This window comes from Mustela nigripes, chromosome 2 (genome assembly GCF_022355385.1).
Source record: "Mustela nigripes isolate SB6536 chromosome 2, MUSNIG.SB6536, whole genome shotgun sequence".
NCBI lineage: Eukaryota > Metazoa > Chordata > Mammalia > Carnivora > Mustelidae > Mustela > Mustela nigripes.
The window spans coordinates 90801561-90821877 of NC_081558.1; the positions used below are offsets into that span (position 1 = coordinate 90801561).

The 20317-nt window shown below is 54.2% G+C and overlaps 1 protein-coding gene across 1 annotated transcript in view; it reads right to left on the minus strand.

The window, feature by feature from the left end:
- Positions 1-5323: 5323 nt before the first annotated feature.
- Positions 5324-20317, minus strand: part of SLCO2A1 (solute carrier organic anion transporter family member 2A1) — a 77285-nt gene continuing 62291 nt past the window's right edge. Inside the window, exons 7-14 of the mRNA XM_059390947.1 lie at positions 20067-20145; positions 19356-19520; positions 18129-18318; positions 15995-16160; positions 13488-13651; positions 10144-10208; positions 7469-7592; positions 5324-7305 (exon numbers count right to left, since the gene is read on the minus strand). Coding sequence (XP_059246930.1) covers positions 7185-7305; positions 7469-7592; positions 10144-10208; positions 13488-13651; positions 15995-16160; positions 18129-18318; positions 19356-19520; positions 20067-20145 — 1074 coding nt within the window. The 3' untranslated portion in view covers positions 5324-7184. The remainder of the gene's footprint in view (positions 7306-7468; positions 7593-10143; positions 10209-13487; positions 13652-15994; positions 16161-18128; positions 18319-19355; positions 19521-20066; positions 20146-20317) is intronic.

Sequence of the window (20317 nt, forward strand, 5' to 3'; positions counted from 1 at the left end):
TTTGCGTGCCTTCTTGGTTATGTCTCTCTTGCTTCCTGAATTGTAAATTCCCCGGGGGGAAGGGGTTCTGTTTGTCTTGTTCACACCACAGGCTGGTGCCCAGTGCTTGCTGGATGTCTGATTCTACAGGATGGGCCATTGGATTACTCCCCAGGTGGCGATGCCCAGGACACAGACACAGCTTTCTCTCTGACGCCCGCTCCCATTTCAGGGCCAGGCCCTCGAATGTGCTCTGGGGACGCGAGCAAACAGGGGTCAGGGGGACCTGAGCCCCCGCAGCCGCGGAACGGTGGTCCCCAGAGGGCGACGCTGTGGACTCCACATTGCGGGCTGGCTGGGTGCCCGCTCTGCTCACAACAGGTCAGAGAGCATCAGGAAGCCGCCTGCGCCCTTTGGTGCTTCCCGGCATCTTTCCCTTTGCTTTCCGTGTTCTTTAATGTGTTCACCACACATTCGTGCTGAAAATACAGATGAACAGACTAAATGGTGCTTTGTCGCCGAGCAGGAGAAAGGGACATCTCCTTACGGCCATGAGCTGTGAGCTGGTGCCCAGATCCCAGGCCACTCCGGGGCGCCAGGGTAGGCGGTGCGGGACTGGGGTGGGCGTGAGGAGGGTGTGAGGACCAAGGGCGCCCGGGCGGGGGCAGCTGCGCGGCCAGAAGCCGGGCGGAGTGCCGGATCGCCGCGCTGAGCCGTCCGGGCGGCGCGTCCCTTGCGTTCACCGGGCGTGGTGCCTCCACGGGGCTCCTGGTAGGGCCCAGGCCCAGGGACGAGCGCGCCCTCTGGTGGCCGACCGCTACTATGCGGGCTAGCGCGGCCCGGCGGGGCCCCGTTCTCAGCGGATCCCAGCGCCCGCCCCCTTACGGCAAAGAAGAGAAATGCAACCGAGACCGCTGTGCGCCGCGCCTCAGGCTCCTCGTCTGTGAAAGGGCAGAATGGTGGCATACTACAGGGCTGCAGTGATGATTCAGGGTGCTCGCCTCTCTACCGCACTTGGGACGGCGTCTGAGCTGTCGGAGCCCTGAGGTTCAAGAGTCCTTCTGAAATCTCAGTGTGTCCGGAGAGGCTCCTTGGGTCAAGGAGCCAGACAGAAACAGTGTGAAATTGGCCTGGGTCCTTTCCCAGTGTGGACACAAAGGAGAGCTTCTGTCACATCCAGCCATCCCTGTTCCTCTTCTGTAAACTAGGGGTAGTGAGGTGTAATGTGGACCAAGGTTTAAACAAATGTTAGTCCCTATCTGGGACTTCTGAGGTCACTTCTAAGGATTGGATGTCTGTAAAAGGGGGATACCTCCTGTATCTCACACTGATGGACAGCAGAGTAAAGATAAAGGTGTTGGCAACGATGGGGGACTTAAATGAGTTGCTTTATTTGGCCCGGAGATGAAGCCTTTCAAATCCCAGCTCCATGGGCTCCAGGGCCCAGATGGTCAGAGGGAGGAGGTGGGAGGGAAAGCATGGACACAGAGCAGCTTTCACCCCACCCTCGGCTGGGGCGGCTTTGGAGCACTGACCAAGGGTGAGGCTGCAAATGGGTGCTCCTTCAAGCGCACAATGTAGGGGCTCCCTGAGTGTGTGGGGCAGGGCTGGTGTGTGCGGGGAGTACGGTAAGGCAGCCCCCTGAGGGTATTGCATGGCCCACTCAGGTGCCCCTTTCCAGTGTAGACTCCAGAAGGAGACCCTGAGCTAGGAGCACCTTCCTGGGATTGGTTGGCTGGGGCTCTGAGGCTCTTCTCCCAGGCCCTGACAGAGGAGCCAGGACTTGGCTGGCCTTACCACTCACAGCCTGCCGTAAGCCAGCCTCCAAGACCCTCCAAGAGCCTCTAAGCCTGGATCCAGTTGCCTCTCCAGGTCTTATGTCTGATCTTCTTCGTGGGTCCTGTGGCCCATGGTTTCTCAGAGCTTGCCCAGGTTTTCCTGCTTCCTTCCCGTTGCCTGGAAGGTCTTTGCACCTTGTAGTCTCTTGAGATCCAGTTCATCCTTCAAGACCTGGATCAACCCCCTTCTCTGATCTCTCAACCAAATGAGCGGCATAGCACTTGAACTTTGCCCTCTTAGGAGCCAGTCTTATTCTGGCTCCTAATAAGCCCCTGAAGGCTAGGGACCATGTGTTTGTCATCTCTGGTTCTCATCTGCATTAGGTACTAAGTGAACAAATGGAGGCACAAGTGACAGCTAGAAGGTGGCCTCATTTTTTCCATTCTGAGGATAGGATTAGCCATATTGACCTTCCAGGGCCGGTGGAAGTTCGGGCTGTGGTTCCTCCAGGGCACGTCAGCTCACCCCCCTTCCTTCCCAGGGTTGCTCAGACAGCTGTACTTCTCTTTGGCTTCTCAGTCTCCCTAGGAGATCTCTCCCATCTCAAGAGAACCTTCCTGGGACCTGCCTCTCTCTCAGCTGCCGCCCCAGCTCCTCTTCCTCTGCTTCCTTCCCCACCTCCCCACCTCTCTGCAAACTGCCTGTGGGCTGGGCCTTGCCTAGAAATCATCCCATCCCCTTTCAGAGCCAGCATGGAAGCTGCCTCCTTTGGAAAATGATTGCCCCTTCCCAACAGCCTGACAAAGCTGGCTTAAAGGTGCAAGAGCACAGCGTCACCCAGGGTCACCCCTGATGGTAGAGGTTTCTAGTACTGTCTGTACCTGCTTTCTGTTTCTTCTGAGCTCATGGGATTATCTTTCCCCACTCCCGTGACAGCCAACATGCTGGGGGCAGAGGTGGAGCGTGTCACGTTGGGTCCAGACTTGACTTACCAGTGCGGGACCTCTGAGGACTTTCTGGGCCTGCCTGGTCAGTGCTGGTGGCACGGTGTGACATGGAGGGACCCCGGCATCCAGGCAGATGGCGTTGCGGAACCACTGCCCTGGAGAGCCAGCGGGACCCACAGGAGACTTTGGATGAGCAAGAGAAGGGCTCCTGTTATGTCCTTTGACAGACGGGGACGGTGACCATGGCTGGCCCTGCCTATCCTGACTGAATTCCAGTTAGAGGAGCTGGCTGGATGAGCGGCTGGGCAGCAAAATCCCTGTGCATTTTAGTCACTGTTACTGACTTCAAGGTGTGGCAGTGCCTGGGGTGGTGTGGGGGGGGTGCAGGGGCCTCAGCAAGCTGGGTTGACCCCTGTGTTGTGTGGGGATGAATGGCAGGGTGTGCCATGGGAGAAAAACTTTCTCTCGCAATTTGCCAAGGGCTTGCCTGGGGCCTGTTTACATATTTAATCTCTGAGGAAAGGTTATAATGAATCGGGTGCTATTGGCAGGAGATGGACCTTTTACCCAGGTATGTAGTTCCTATGGTTGGAAAAGAGGATTTCTCCTTTGGATTTGCAGAGTTTCTCTGTCTGTCTGTTTCTCTCTCCCCCCCCCCCCCCTCTCACACACACACACACACACAGCCCCTGCCAGTCTCGTCACTTCGGGAATCTGTAATATGATATTTTAGTAACAATCCGAGACAGCCGGATTCAGCCCCCAGTTTAGCTCTATCTCTCCACCTCTGGGAGGGCTTGGAGATCACAATGTGGCTTTGTTTCCTAAGTGAGAATCTGCTAACCTGTCACCAGGTGGAGGTGTTCCCTTGAAGGTCTGTCTGTGTTGTAGCTCTCTCTAGGGCCTTTTCGTCTTGAAAGCCTTTTCCTCTTTGTCCATTTTCTCTGTGACTCTCCTTTAACTCATGGTGCTATGGGGCAAAATCGGCCCTGTGGGATGAGCACGGTGATGTTCTTGCTACTTGAACGGAAGGTGGGGGTGAAGGACGTTGTACCTGGTCGTCCCCCCTCCCTTCCCCCTTACATAGCCCTCAACAGATTCCCCCACCTCCCTCCACGGGCCAGTGAATTTCAGTGGGAATAGAGGGGCCTCCCCCTGTTTCAGAATCTCTCAGTAGGGAGGCTGGGGCTGCCTCTGAGTCTGGAGGAGAAAGAGCTGGCAGCGTGATTTAAGTCTAGACCCTGATAGGTGTCATTTGGGTAAAGTAGGCCACAGTGATTTCCCCAATTTCAGGTTCCTCGTCTTTGAATGGGGCCTTCGGACCAGCGCGGTCTCCCTCATGGGGCTATGATGAGGATCACCCCAGAGGGCCTGAGACCCAAGGATAAATCATGAAGATATGGTATTTGATTTTCATTGCATTTTCCCCCTCCTGTGCTAAGAAATTCCAGGAAGGATGAGGTAAAAAGTTCCTACAGACCCTTTCTTCCCTGGCTTTTTTTGTTCAGCCCTTGAGGCGCTGGATTATGCTAGCAGAGGGAGTGGAGCCAAGAGGTGGGCTTCCTGGGGCTGGGCGGGGGGAGGGCCTCAGCCTGCATCTAGCCTCTGCATGGTTTCCAGGCTTGGGGGGGATGCAGGGCAGGTCGGGAACCTCAGCCTGGGAAGGGACCAAGGACCCATACTGGCAGGACCCAAGGGACTGTGGATGTCTTTGGGGACCAGACCATTGAGGAGCGTCGATGCTAACCTTCCAGCCACCTGGCTGGATGACAGCTAGAAACCAAACCTAACTGATTCAGAGAATAATGGTGCCATGGTCTGTGCACGCTCAAGCTGGGAGAGTGAGACTCCCCCTCTCAGTATGTGGTACGCACTTAACACAGCACAGTGAGCTCTGATGTTCATGCCCACTGTCTCCTGGTTGCAGCGGCCCAGGGAATCCGATGAACAGGCACCCCTCCCCTTCAGAGGGGCCTACAGAGTCTGAATTCTCAGCGGCCCAAGCACAGATGGGGGTCACCAAGGTTCTGCTGCACTCAAGACCCACCACCCAGGTGTAGGGACTCCCTACGTTGGCCTCACAGGAGGGGCCTGGGACAGGAGCCACTCCCATAGGCCCTGGGGACTGGCTGGAGGGATTGGGAAGCTAGGTTTTAACCACATCCTCTGTGAGTGTCCAGCCCTCCAGGAAGTTTGCTGAGCCTTAGAAGTGTTTGCTCTAGAAGTGAAATGAAGGTGGCCCCATTATAGTCTCTGCTGGCCGTCAGGGGAAAAGCTTTGCCGTGGGGAGGGGGTAGGATGGCTGTGACCAAGGGACCAGTGACAATTAGGATATGAATGCTGGTCTGTCTCATGGACTGAGCTATTGGTGCTCCACTCCACCTCCAGATATGAACTCAAGGCACCGTGGGCCTTTGATAGTAGTCTGCAGAACTTCACCGAAGGACCAGCAAGCACCTGCTGCCGGCTCTGAACCAGGCTGATGGGTGGGGAGTCATGCTACCTCTGATCCCCATGGCCAGGTGCCCCTGTGGTTGTGGCATGGGCCCCTCCTCCAGCCAGAAAGGTTCTATTGGCTCTCTGATAGATACAGATGACATTACAAATTCACAACCGAGTAATATCAATAGCAAAATTATAATATATTAATAGCAACATCATAATAGAATAAAGCCTTGGGAGGGCAACCAGTCTTCCAGAATCTGCAGGTTGGCATTCATTGTTCATGAGCTCGGCTGAAGGCAGTGCCTCCAGAATTTGGTTACATCACAGAGAGGAGGACCTGGACTACTAGCAGGGAACCATTTTCCAAGCAGAACCATCTTAAAATGCTGTCACTGTCCCCAGAAGTTGCATGGAGCCTCCCTTCCTGAGTGAGATCTTTGGAGATAAGGCCACGTGTAGCAGTGTGACTTTCACAAAGACTTCAGTCTCACAGCAGTTTGGCCACTGGCATACAAGTTTGGCTTACCACCACAGGGATCTTTTCCAGAGACGGCTTCTGGTAGGCTACTGGAGGGTTCTTCCAAGAGGAGTGGCACTCAAGAGGGCCATGGATGGCAATAACCGGTTCCAGCTGCTCCAGAGGACGTAGTGAGCCAGGTTTCTGTCTGGCAAAGGGCCAGGTGCTAGGGCCCTCTGGTGGGACACAGATGGTCAAGATCCTGTTGACAGTCTCTGGGTTTGTTCTGGGTCTCCCCTGCTGCTGCCCACAGAGCACACTCTGGGAGAAGGCCCCGTGTGGATGGAGGAAGGAAGGGGAGCTCCTAGGAAGGCCCAGCAGAAAGCCATGTTTGGCACTGCCTTGCACAAAGCTGGTCTGCAATAAATATAATACTTGTTGATGAAAGGCCTCCATTGTGGACATCTGATTCTGAACCTTCACCACACAGCAGTGGGGTTGCTCGACCCTGGGCACTGGAGGGGCAGTGAGGAGAGGCTGAGAACACATTGATGAACACAGGCACGTCTGGAGTCAGAGAAGCCGACCACCCTGGCTTCTGTTTCATGGACTCACCATCCAGCTCAGCAGCCCTTGACACCCCCCCGCCCCCGCCCCCAGCTTCACGGCCTGCTCTGCTGACATCTCAGACTGCCTGTCTTTACTCTTCGGCACACAGGGTGAGGTCCAGCAGGGAAGCCCATGAGCGGCCACCTCATCCGCTCCCAAGGAAACTCAGGAAGGGTCTTCCCATCACTCTGAGTTGAGCAGTCTCGTCCTCACATAGAGGGTGGGGGAGGTTGGGCGACTGACCACTTCACAGCCCTCCTTGGGTCTTCACCATGGTGTGGCTTTCTTAGCACAGAAGGATCTAGTTAAGAGGAACAGCATGTGGGTGACCCACCCTCGGGGTATCTTGGTCTCTGCTCTGGTACCCGAGTGTGTGGTACCTGAGAGGGGATCGGCTGGCCATACTCCCCAACATGGCAGCTTCCAAAATGGCGTTGTGGGGCAGGAAGCAAAGATCTGAGGGGAAGGAGGCCAGTCCCCGCTGGGTTCTGTGCTGATGCTGAACCAAGACACAAAGGGGGTTACAGCCAAGCCCCTCCCTCCCCTAGCCTGCCTCTGGCTGTTAACCATAACCCAGCCCTCTCCCTTTCGCTCTGGGGAGATAATGCTTTGCTCTCTCCACTTAGGAAACCAAGTCTTCCCCACAACGCTGGGGTGGGGGGCAGGGGCTGCATCCTTGCTGGGAGATCCCGCACCGAGGAGATCCTGGGCACAGGGCTGCCTCCCAGGGAACTGAGAAGGCCTGGCCCTCCGGTCCAGTGCCCATCCAGCCCAGGTACACAGTGGACCCGAGGAATCCTGGCAGCGGAGAGGGGTGGAGGGGAGGCAGAGAGGGCAAATGGTGACTGGGGTTTTCTCTTATTTAAAAAAAAACGGAAACGATATGTTAACATTAGTAAATACAGACAGTTGTGGAGGGGCAGGGTCCACTTTCTGGAGCAGGCAGTGGCTGGGCCGGGGGTCAAGGGTCAGATGAGGCCCGCCGCCTTCTCCTGCACGTTGTACTCCTTGTTCTTCTTTACCCGCCAGCTGATGAACAAGAGCAGCAGCACACCCAGTGCCTTGTAGCCCACCTGCAGGCCCAGGTACCTGGGGGGCAGGAGGAGACGAACTGGTGAGGGGGTGCCGCAGCTCCGCAGCCCATGTCCCAGGGTCAGGGCCATCAGGAAGGGCAGCGGCCCAGGGACTACGCTGTCACCATTTAGGGAAGGATCCATTACCACCGGGCCATAGGGGCATGCGGGGCCCTCACCTGTCTCGGAGAGTATCGTTGTCATAGTACGCACAGGCCCCACGCCTCCCTGAGCACTGTGAGCTCCACCGGATGCACGAGTGGTCGATGGTGAGGCCGTACAGGGCTGGAGAGGGCAGCCAGGCTGGTGTCCACGGGAAGAGAGTTCAGAAAGCGCAGGTTACGTAGAGCTGCAGGTGGAGGTGCCTGGCAGGGTAGGGGGCCGTCCTTGCCCCCAGGACCCCTGCATGGTTCCCATGAATGAGAGTGGCTCCGCCCCACCCCTGGGAACTGTAGTGCCTTTGCACAGCCAAACAGCTTTCTTGGAAGACTGAATTTCTCTTTCCTTAGAGGCTTAGGAGAGAAAAGAGACCTGAGCCATCCTTTCAGGGCAGTGAGTCACAGAGGTCACCTAGCTGCCAGCTCAGACAGACAACACGGTTCTCACACTGGACTGGCCTCAGGTGGAGAGATGCTGACTTCCACAGTGTGGCAGGGGTCTCTGGAGGGCAATGACTCCTCATGTCCTAACAGGGCCTGGAGGTGGGTGGGTGCCCTCATTCTAAGGAAGAGGAAGGTGGGCATGGCTAGCTCACACTCTCAGAACCAAGAGGGTCGGGGCTGAACTTTGAACCCTTGTGTCCTCGAAACCCATGCTCTTCCAGGACACCAGGCTGCCTGCTGCCTTAGACAATGCCCCCGGAAGACCCCGGACACCCTGGCTGCTCAGAGTCTCTCCCCCAGCCCCCTGAACTTTCCCACAGTTGAATGGTGAGACCCGAACTAGCAGAAACTCTAGACGCCTTCCTGCTGTTAAGTATTCAGAATGACCCCTGTTTTGTTAGCTACGGATCTAGGCAGTCACTGGACGAGGGAGGAACTTGTCCAGGATCCACACCCTGAACTACTGCGCTCAGAACAGCCGGGCCAACCCTGTGGAGGATCCTGAGAGAAGCTGCTTCAGGAGGAATGAAAGAGGAGATCTGCCTGTGGCTCCAGCCATAAGTGGGAACGTTTGAGAACCAGCCTCTCTACTCAGACCCTGCTCACTTCAGAGTCTCCGGCTAAGCAGGGCATGGAAACTGGCCATGGGGATTGTCCACCAACATAGTAAATAATAGTAGTAAAATAATAGTCATAATATAATATAATAAAATAATAGTAATAAATAAAGTAATAGTAATAAAAAATTCCTATGTAGTAAACAAAGTCCAGAAACAATACTGGCCAAGTCCTGGTGGGTAATTTTAAACTTGCTGGGTTTTATCCATGGGAAATCCTGCCTTCTACCCCAGAGTGCGATTGCATTCTTGGGTGATGAATGGAAGACCTCCAGCCTGGATTTTCTAACTGTGATCCCATATCGAGTTGTCTGAGCTCAAGGGACCAAAAAAGGCGGCAGGTGCCATGAGTGGTGGGACAGTGGTTGTTTCCCAGGTGGCTGGGAGAAGCTCTTCAGGGCCCATCTGGGCCATGGGCTGCGCTGGGTGCAACGTGGGGCTTCCTTCCCAGCACAGGTCTCAGAGTGAGTTACACATGAGTGCTGTGTGGTAAGAAGGAGCCGTGAAGATGGCCATAGCTCAGCCACCAGGACATGGCAGAGCCCGCTGCCCTGTGTTCTCCACGCTGGTAATACAGGCCCAAGCAGCAGGCTCTGAAGGGGCGGTGCTGGCATGAGGGCAGCCAGGAGCCCGAGGCTGAGAAATCCCGTGGAAAAGACTGGTTTAATCATCATCTGTATGCCCCACCCAACCTCCATGGGAGACGGCCCTGCAAAGGTTCTGGCTCAGCAGGTCCCAGGAGGGACATCACCAACACAGCCCAGAACCATCAGGGAAGATGCTGGAGGGCCAAGTGCAGCCTGGCTCCCGGATAATAAGGCACGGCGGGCTCTGCAGGGCAGCACTGGAGGCCAGCCAGGACCCTCAAACAGTGACTGAAGACCTTCCCAGGTGGCTGCCATGCTCCCCGCTGCTGTGTGCACCCGCCGGATCCTGAATCAATACTCCGTTCCACGTGGTCCCTTTACTTGGCTTACCAGGCCCTGCAAGGGTCTGCGCGCCCTGGCATGGATGGGTCGCGAAGGCATGGTCCAGCCTGAGCCTCTGGGAGAGGGTGGGCGAGGGGCACACATGAGCCACCTCCCCAGCCGTGCCCCCAGGGAGAGGGCCAGGTGTTCTCAGCTCCCCCAAGCAAGGCTCTGTTTCACTGAGGTCTCTGGGCAGCTTGAGTGTAGACTGGGTTTGCCGGCAGAGGGCCTCACACTGGGAAACACTGGCTGAATAGAGTCAGGAGCAGTGAGTTCTGTAAAGTGGGAGGGAAGCCAGGGCCGGGCTCAACTGCTATTCTGGCTGGACAAGAATGCAGGGGTTTGTTCCTACAGCCAGTTCTTGGAGAAAGATGAAAAAAATACCTGCGTTCAATTCTTTATTAGGTATCCTCAGCTGTGTCCACTTTTCATTTTTCTTGCATAGTTTTGTTTGGAATGAATGCCATAGATGGAATCTTTCCTAACCCCAAGTAACGGGGAAACCGCCCACATAGGGTCTTGGCCTTTGCTGACGTGTTGATGATGTACTGCCCCTCCTTACAGCAGAGAAGAGACAGGGTTTCCCCCACGCCTGACCCTTGCAGCCCCGTCCCCCCCATGCCCTGGAGCCCCTCTTCAGGAAGGAGGGGGCATCTCAGACACTTACCCAGCAGGCGCATCAGCAAGAACTGTACCCCAATGGCAAATGACTTTTCATCCTGGTTCACCACACTGAAAAGGAAGATAGGAAGAGTCAGGAGCCAGAGGACTCGGGGCTGTGCCTTGGCTCGGTCAGGGGCAGCCTGCCGCAGAGTCAGCCAGAACTTCCCCTCAAATGGCCCGACAGCCACCTGGCTGGCTGGGTTCACCATGGCCGAGTGCTCCTGTTGGAATTGGTGGTTCTCAAAGCGTAGTCGCCGCGCCAGTAGCATGAGCCTCTGGGAACTCATTAGGAATGCAGATTCTCAGGCCCTACCTTAGACCTAAGAATCAGGTCCCCCTGGGGTGGTGCCCAGCCATCTGTGCCTTGGGAAGCCCTTCAGGAGATTCTGTTGCACAGTCAAATTTGAGAGCCTCTGGTCTTGTGGTTTTTAGGGTTGCCCCTGCCCCCTTCAAAAGGCAGAGGGCAGAAGAGGCTGGGAATGGAGAGAAGGATGGGAAAGGGTGTGTTCACAGTAGCAGGTCTGAACAACTCCCGTGGAGTGTGAATAGCAATAAAGCCCCGATGAAAGTGTAATTAAGGCTCCTGGGCCCTAGGCTTCTGTGTGCAACTGAAAAAATCCTTTACCTAGGGCCAGCTTTGTGGGTGTGTGGCCTGTGCTGCCTCCCAGGGCCCTGTCCTCAGAAAGGCCCCAGGCTGGATTTAATGTTCTACTGTGGCTCTATTGAAATTCTTAATAATTTTGGAACCAGGAGCCTCTCATTTTCAATTTGTACTGGGTCCTGCAAATGAAAGAGCTGGTCTTGCCCCTACCCTTCTTCCCTCAAGAGAGGACAAGTGTTCAGCTGAGGAAGGAGATTCAAAGAGAGACAGTGAAGCTATCTGGCAGTGGTATTGCCAGGCCCTGCCATCCCAGCTAGGCAGGGGGCAGAGAGGGAAACCCCATCCACAAGGTGGGGAGCCAGGAGGTGGCCTGCAGAGGCACCAGGCTTCTTGTGCTCTGAACACCCACACTCCTGGAGGGTGGGTGCCATGGGGGAAGGGCTTTTGGGGCAGAAGGGACATCAAGGAAGGGAACTCAGAAGTAATGTTCAGGTCTCTGCACACATTTTGTTCTGGCCCCACACTCCTGCTAGCAACACGGAAAAGAGCCCTCTTCCAGGTCCTCTGAGGGATGGCCCAGTGAAACAAATGCTCACGGGCTTGAGGCACCCATTTGGGACCCCCCACCCATGAAAGGTGCCTCAAATCTCAATCTAGTGGACACTCCCTTTATGCCCACAGTTTCCTCCAGTGGCCCAAGTTCATAATAGTCCTGGTCATTGTCCCTGAGCAGACTCTCCTAGATTCTGGACTGAACGTGGCTTGGGTTCCTCAGTTTGGCTTCTGATGAACAGCTTGAGCCCCTTCTGGTGTTTGCCCTCATTGGCTGTGAACTTACTCTGGCATTTGGCCCACTGTCTCCTCCCAAATTTCTCCCAGCCTGTATTTCCACACCTGGTTAGGGGCCATGGTACAAATAACACTTGGGTCACCTACACGGTCCTCTTTAAGCCTCACCTTCTTCACACTAAATAGCATCCATTCTCTCATCTTTCCCAGTGGGATCTATCTTTAAACCATTTTGGGATGCTGGGGCCTCTTCCGTTTCGCTCCAGCTCCAGATCAGACTTAGAAGACAGAGGTTTTCTAGGAAAGCCCGTCCTGTGGTTGAAAGGATGCTCTTCCTCCACAGCTTCCCTAGCCCTGATGCTTGATGGAGCCCTCTGGGAGGCCGACTGACAGGGACTGCCCCTTACCTGCTGCTCAGGAACTTCCCTGTGAAATGTCCTTATCCTGTTCCCTCTCCTCGTCACGGCCACTCATGATATTTCTTGGGGTTACAGGGTCCATCATGGCCCATCTGGCCCAGGTGCAAGAAGTAACCCCACTCCAGGTCTTGGATGAAAGCACTGGTGCTTGGAATGCACAGAGTGGGGAGGGACAGAAAGAGGGTACTGATGGTGTCGGGAAGGGCAACATGCTGCGGCTCTGAGCAGCCCCACCTGCTCCCGTGGAATGTGCTCAGAACACAAAATTCTGACTGCTCTTTTCCTGGGCCACTTCTCAGGCTTGTGGTTGCAGTAAGCCACCCGGAGGCATGGGGTAAAACCTTACACTAGACCAAGAGCAGGCTTGGTCTACGTAGGTGGTGGCTTTCCCAAGCTCCGTGTTCCTTACCATGACAGGAGCTCACTGTGTGGGAAGCATACACCTGGGACCTCCGGGTCACCCCCTGGGATGTGGAGCACAAGGATGAATGATGCAAGGTTCCTGCCCTTTGCATGCACCTGGGAGTAACAGAACTTTGTCTTGGAACCACGAGTCTCCTATCTCCCACCTGCATTCTCGAAATAGTAACAAGAACAGGAGCTTGGTAGTTTGCAAGCTAACTTGTCAACAGGGTAAAATCCCAGGCCCTGACGGATGGCTGCTTCTGTTCTTCATCTCCTAGCCTTTTGGGAAAAATAGGCCATTGGCACCTAGCTAGCTGTTAATAATTCTTAGAATTTGGTTAACAGTGATAATTAACCAATACATAGAGTACCTTATATTTACAAAGCAATTTATCAGATAATCCTGACACCAGTCCCTTGTGGTCAATATCACGAGCCTCTTTTCATAAATGAGGAAACTGAGACTCAGTGAGGTCGGCAACATCCCAGGACATCCAACCAGTGCACGGCTGAGCTGGGTCTTTGACCCTAGCACTGGACGTCCAGGTCCTGTGTTTTTTCCTCTCTGCTCTCAAGGAAGGTGAGGACAGAAAAAAGGCAGGCAGGGGTGGGTTAGGTGAACTTGGTTGAAATGTTGTTTTCTCTTTGGCAGAGGGTGAGGTGAAGGAAGGGTCAATTCCCTTTCAAAAGCTCAGAGGCATTCCACCGCCACCGCCACGTAATGGGACACCTCTGCTCTCCCCTCCCACCTTGGCCAGCCTCTCTCTTCTGACCTGAGAACTTGGTCCTGGCTCCTAGCACACTGGGCTTTTCTTATTTTCATCCTTTCTCAAAGCCCTCATTCGGTCTCTGGAACTTTCCACATTTTTTTTTTGTTTGTTTTGTTTTGTTTCATCTTGATTTTGTGCATCTACCTGAATTCTCTTCCTTCCTCTTAGTTCTTTCAGGATTTAAACATAAGTGAATCTTCAGGTATGTCCACAGTGTGGAGCCAGGCAGCCTGGCTTCCTCAAGGCTCAGCCCTTTGTGGCTCTGCCCTCCTGGGGATGGGATCTCTGTTGGTGGCAGGAAAAGAGGAGAGACAGAAGCCGGCAGGCAGGGCAGGCAGCATGGGGGAAGGAGAGGAGCACTCACCGCAGAACCATCATGTAGAGAGGGTTGTGAGAGATGCAGGCTATGAGGGCCACGAAGGAGATGAGGAAGATGGCTGGGAGCAGGAAGTGGGCACAGGGGATGGGGCACGATCCCGTCTTGGCTGAAGCGGACGCCCCGGTCACACAGCTGCAGTTCAGATACGTCTTGGAAAGGAGAGGGAGGGGAGATCTGTTGTCATCATCACGCAGCCACACACTTCAAAGGCTGGCACCAGCTCCAGCCAGAGAGTCCCCTGGGTCTGGGGAGCTGGGCAATGATGCATGTGGAGGCCGGAGAGCAGACCTGGTGAGGTTTCCGAGGTGCCCCACGGATGCCACCTCTGACGGCTGTTTGGGCCATCAAAACTGTCTTCAAGGAAACTGGTCATGGAGCATGGGCGGGGCCCCTCCCCAGTTCCACCCCTACCAGGACAGGTGGGATCCCATGGCCAGGCAGGGCCTACCCAGCAGGGGACTGGGGTGGAGAGGGGAGGGCTCTCTCCATGGTGGGGCTGCCCTGTGCCCAACCACCGCGGTTTTATGGGTGCTTGTTTTTGCTGTCTGTATGCTTCTTACAGGGAAAACAAGAATGGTATAAACAGGAAACATCAGTGGGAACCCAGCAGAATCCACTGAGCTCTCTATCAGTCAGGCCTTTGCCAGAGCTTCCTGCCTGAGAGGAGCTCCTAGCCATGAAGGACTCTAGGGAAAGAGTCCCTGGCTCTGGTCTGTTCATACGGTTCATATGGTTCAGCACTCTTATACAACTGGCTTTGGGGGCCACTGCCCACGTCAGGTGGTTTTCACCTTTCTTCTTACAGCATCTGATGGACTAGCCTATGACCATTTCAATGTCCCAGCAGTTACAAGGCTAGGACTAGAATTAACCAGCTAGCAGGCTTCTTTCCGGCAGATGGCAGAAGCTATGCACCCTCTTTATTTTGGCTGCTGGGAAGCTCAGAAATAAGTCATATACAATACAGCTGTTATTTATCTTCAGTCTGCGTTTTTTTTTTTAACATACATTTTTTTCTGTTTATAATCTACTGTCTTTTCTTGAGAATGGATTTGTGCTGTTTTTGGAAACCTGTCAAGGGTAACTTCTGGAAGTAGATGAGTCAGACGTAAGTAAATAAAGATAAGAAAACCACAGAAGCCACCACAGACTCCTCTGACTAGAAGACAATGGAGAGACCATCTTGTTTGCACTCTTTGTCCTCCCTCTGCCCATGAAGGTGGCTGTGAGAACAGCCCTGCCCAGTCCTCTTGGAGGAGGATGCTAAAGTGGCGGCCAGCCTTGTCCATGGCCTCCATACGGGCTTAAGGGAATGAGGCATGTTCTTCTCCTTCGGGCATTTCTAGCAGAACTGCACAGACTTCCCACTGCTCTCAGCAAAAGGCACATCCAGCTCCTAGGCCCAGCCTGCCCAGCCTTGGCCTGGGTGTGGCATGGCTCTCAGCGCCAACCCTGGCCTTCTCAGCTTTCTCCTGTGCCTGTCTCTGTCATGTCCTTGGGCCCTGCACTTGCCATTCCTTTACCTAGAAGGCTTCACTTCCAGGCCTTCCTAGGGTTTTCTTCTTCAGGTTGCTCAGTTCTAATGCCACCTCCTCAGGGGGGCCTCCAGCAACTAGAGAGGCTAGTCATTAAGTCTCTCCGCAGCATGGGTTACATTCTAAGATTACCTTGTACATTTATTTGCTAGAATGAAAACTCAAAGAGAGTGGGGACCTTGTCTGATGGGTTCACCACTGAGACCTCACACTTGTGGCTGTGCTGGCTGGTCACTGAGTATTTGCTGAATAACTGAATATGTGTCTCAACTTGATTTGCTTCTGGATGACCCTAGAAGCCAGGAGCCTTAGCCCTCAGAGGGCTGGTAGAACCTCACCTTGTGGACCCAGTGAATGTGGGCTGCATAAGTCAAGTTTGGTGGCTAGGAGTTCCATGACCTTGAACAGATGTGTCCCAGACTGAGGCAGGGTCCTGGGTTCTAGTCTCACATCTGCCCCCAAGTAGCTGCATGACTTCAGACCAGTTGTAAGGTTATATACAAGTCAGGGCTGAGAGGTTCGACCAAATGCCCTAGATCGCACTTCCAGGTTCTGATCATAGAAGACCCCCTGCTCTCGATTCCTCTGGGCCTGTTCTTGTGGCTTTCCACACAGGCAGGATGCAGGACCCAGCATTGCCCCTTAGGATCCGTCAGGATGTGACTCAAAGGTGTCAGCTGAAGGAGTGCTTGGCTCATTTCTGCTCTGAGCATTGTTGGGCCTCAAGAATGTGAATTTTTTTGAACATCGGCCAATCTTTAATTGACTTTGGGATGTAGGCATCTGGTCATGACCTTAGGGAAGGGGAGGTGGAAAGAGGGTGGGTGTGGCGCAGAGGCCATGAGGCTGAGAACGAGTGTGGCTTGGGTGGCATTCTGCCCATCCTGGTGCTGAGGAGCAGTCTGCGAGGGCCTGCGCTGAGCACAGAGACCCCCATGGGGCCTCTCCTGCCCTTACCAGCTGCTTGGAGGTCATGGAGCTGATGTTGATGCCAGTGCAGCCGGCGTGGCATGGTGAGAGGTACTCAACTCCGTTGTCTCCGCACACTGGGTGGAAGACGGAATCTGGGCACGAGCAGTGCCTGTGGCAGGAGGGAAACTGCAGATGTATAGAACTTGATGTCCTGCCAGCAAAACAGGAAATGGGGAATCAAACAAAGCAAGACCAAAAGAAAAACCTCCCCACGCCAGCCCAGTGTGAGCTCCCCGCCTGGTTAGTGTGCCTGTGTGTCTCTGTTTATCTCGGGCCAGCGCCACCCTGGGATCTGAATTATGCCTATTGGAGCCAATGGTGAATTGACGGGTTGGTCAGTGCTCATGGCATCACCAACTGCTGCCAGGAGGATGTGGTCAGCAAACCCCACACCACAGAGGGGCATTAAGACAACCAACCAACCAACCAGGACTCCAATGAAAGAGATGGCAGATGCTACACCAAAGTCACAGGCAATACTTCCCTTCACTCTTCCTCCACCTGGACTTGGGGGTGAGGGAAGACTGGGGCCCCTGGTCCCTGCATTCCCCCCTGCACTACAATCCAGGGGGTTTCACCAGCTGATCTCGTCATTCCCACCATTCCTCCTCATCTGACATTCATGATTATTTCCTCTGGTGGGGTGGGGGGGAGTTGGGATAGGCTGACAAATCACAGATCAGGGCTCTGCTGAAAGAATACACTGCTGATGGTTAACATTAATGGGGTATCTCTTATGTGCCAGGCACAGTGCCCAAGACTTTTCATGCTGCCACTATGGCAATTCGACAATTAATCATATTCCTTTCATGATGAGAACACTGAAGATTAGAAAAGTAACTGTCACCAGCTACAAAGCACTGTGCTAGAACTCACCCCAGTCTGAGGACAAAGCCCTGTGCTAAAAACTCCCTGCAGGGTTGGGGGCGTGCCTGGGTGGCTCAGTCAGTCAGGCATCTGACTCGGGATTTCAGCTCAGGTCATGATCTCAGGGTCTAGAGTTGGGCTCTGCGCTCAGCAAAGAGATTCCTTCTCCATCTCCTTTCCCCTTCCCCCTGCTTGCTTTCCCTCAAATAAATAAATGAAGTCTTTTAAAAAAAATTTTTAATCTTTAAAATGATTTCATTTACTTATTTGAGAGAGAGAGCAGAAGCAGGGGGAGGGGCGAAGGGAGAAGCAGGCTTCCCGCTGAGCAGGGAGACCAATGCAGGGCTCGATCGCAGGACCCTGGGATCATGGCCTGAGCTGAAGGCAGATGTTTCACTGGCTGAGCCACCCAGGGGCCCCTGCGTAAATAAATCTTTGAAAAAATAAAAAGGCTCCTAGTGAGAACCACCCGAAAGCTCAAAGTCGTCTCAGTTTCTCTCAGTCCATAGTCAGCTTGCAGAACAATACAAACCGGGTAGGGCTTTGCCCTGAGCAATCCTCCCTTCCCTCATACCCCTCACGAGCACTGAAAGGTAGTTTCTCCAAGTGTTGCAATCTCATTAGGCAAGACCTAAAAGAAGAGGTGGTTGGAAGGGGCACCCAGGAGAAAGTACACGCTCCTTGCTCAGCACCCTCCCCTCACAGGCCCCTAAAGCTCTTGCTGAACATGAAGCCAGACTTCAAACTTGGGGCCAGGTTGCTTTATGCCATCTGACAGGTATACTTTACCTGCCCTCTTCCTCACCTGCCCTAATCTTTGGTTTCTGCCATTGCTTTCATTGTTCTTTCCCAGATCTTTTCAAGTCCCCGTCTCTCATCTTTCTGCAGCAGCTCAAGAAGACTTTGTAATTGTAGCCGGCAACAGAGCGGATGCTAAACATAGCTTATTTCCTGGTTCCTGAGGCTTGCAGCCCTACAGATTCACCCTGAAACTCAACTAACTAGTTTTTGGTGCTCCTTAAAAAAACAGAGCCCTGATCCCCATGGCTGGTGGCCCACTAGAACCCTCTGATTTCTTCTCAGGACTGAGCATACGATTCAAGACCTCATTTTCTACGTTGCCACATAAACGGTTAGATCAAAGAGTGAAAAGGAGAGCAGAGAGTTGTAGAAACAGAAAGGAAGACGATGGCAGCCAGATCCAGGCTCTGGCCTCAGCAAAGGGGATCTTCTCACCTCTAGTTCCTCTTACCTGGGGGGATAGACACCCTCGACAGTGGGGGTGGAGCATCCCATGAAGAAGAGCGGGGCGCAGAGGACCATGGAGATGGTGATGATGGTGGCAGCCACGCGGGGAATGGTTTGCAGAGAGAAAACAAAACGCTTCATGAGGATTCCTCCAAACAGCATTCCCAGCGCTGCAGCAGGAAGGTTCACAGCACCTACAGAAAAAGAGAAGCGGTCTGGGTGCACAGGACTGGGAGTGGGGGCAGGACCAAGACACTGGGCTGAACTTTGGATAAGGGGCATGGCTCCCTGAAGGAACATTTGATACATCCAATTGCAATGGTACTAGCTGACATTAAATGAGCACTTACTGTTTGCCAGGCACATCTAGCACATTGCCCTGCTTATGCAAAGAATAAAGAAACAAGTGAGTCCTTGCAGCCAGAGGGAGGTGAGTTGACGGTGCATTTATTAAGCACCTTTCATTACCTGGCCCCCCATTGCATTCTCACTGTGACCACATGGGTCACACAGTGGTACCCCTGTCTAATGTGCTAGCTGGTAACTGAAGGCTAAAGGGATGAGGTCACGGCCAAGGCCTTGACCACCTTGCCACATCCACATGGCCAGGCTCACCTGTAGACGGGGCTCAGTAGTTCACTTTGGTGCTTAGTGGGACCACGTCAGTACTTCTCAACCTCAGCTGCACAAAACACCAATGCTGGGCCCCACCCAGAGACTCTGCTTTCAGGGACTGAGCATGGAGCCTGGCCATCTGTATTTTTTTAAATTTGTCCAGGAGATCCCAAAGTGTAGCCAGGGTGGAGAATCACGGGCCGCATATTCCTTACCCAGGTGAATGTATTCAGTTCCTTGGTGAAGAAGGGAAAAAAAACCGCAAGGCATTTTGCCTAACCTCAAATTCTAGCTTCTCTCTTTCCTCTTTTGCCCCTGGTGGTGTCAGGGCCTTTGGGAGGCTGTCAGACTTCCAGTTCCTCTGATGGGGAGGAAGGCAGACCCTGGCCTCCACCCATCCCTGCCTGGAATGATGGGGGCCCCAGAGATCTGCCAAGAATATTCTAGATGGCTAACCAGGAAAAATGTCCTTAAAATTCTTTCCTCTGGCTCTTGTCTGTGTCTGGTCTGACCTCGCCCCTCCCTGGATGGGTGGAGGAGGGTCCAGCTGCTCCTGGAGGCAGGGCCCAGGCAGGGTCCCCCAGCTCCTGTAGCACCCCCACCCTCCAGGACTCACCGATGAGGAAGTTGGCATAGGCCGCGGAGGCGCCATACTGCTTCTCTAGGAACTTGTTGAGGAATGTGGAGAGGCCCGCGATGACCGAGGAGAAGGTGCACTGGGCCAGGACCACCAGCATAAAGAGTGGGTTCATCAGCAGCTTCAGGAAGATACGGGGGAAGCCTGCAAACAGACACTGTCAGGGCCAGGCCCTCATGGCAGTCATCACAGGGCTACCTTGGGACTAGTCACTGCCCTTCCTCCTCCTCTAGGCAGCCCTCCTGTCTTCCTCAGGGCAGATCTAAGACACCAAGATGTTCAGTGGCCGGGGGCACGCAGCTGCCCGACTCCCACTCGACATGCTCACAGGCTAAGTAAAGTGAGGGTGTGCCTAGAAGATACCAGGCAAAGCCTGGCTAGAAATAGAGCTAACACCAGGAAACTCCTCCCCACATGACAGCCACCTCTGTGTGAAAGGAGGGGAGAGAACACGGGGCCTGGGGCCGGGAGGCGGGGCCGACTCTGCTTACATCTGAGTCTCTTGGAACCTGCACAGAAGCAGGCACCAGGACCCCTGGCAGAACCCCTCCTGAGAGATGGGACCACCTGCTCTTACTGCCACTTACCACACACCACACCACATGAGCTGGGGCACCCCCGACCCTCAACTGCCCATGAGCTGGGCAGTCCCCCACCCCGCCCCAGGGCTTTGTGGGGTCCGTTGGTTACGTTTAATGAAATCCATCAGGGAACTTCTTGGTTTGGCATCGTCCATCTTCCTTGCTTCATCCTCTATGGCAGGAGACCTCTGCGGGCAGCGAAGGGGGAGAATGTTAAGGCCCAGGTTTCCTGTAGTGCCCCTTCCCTGTGCCCTTGCTCCTTCTGGTTTGGTCTCACTGGCTCAGAGATGGTAGCACTGAGCATCCCCAGGTGTGTGGGAGGGCGCGTAGAGAATGATCTCTCCAAGCAAATGCCACCTG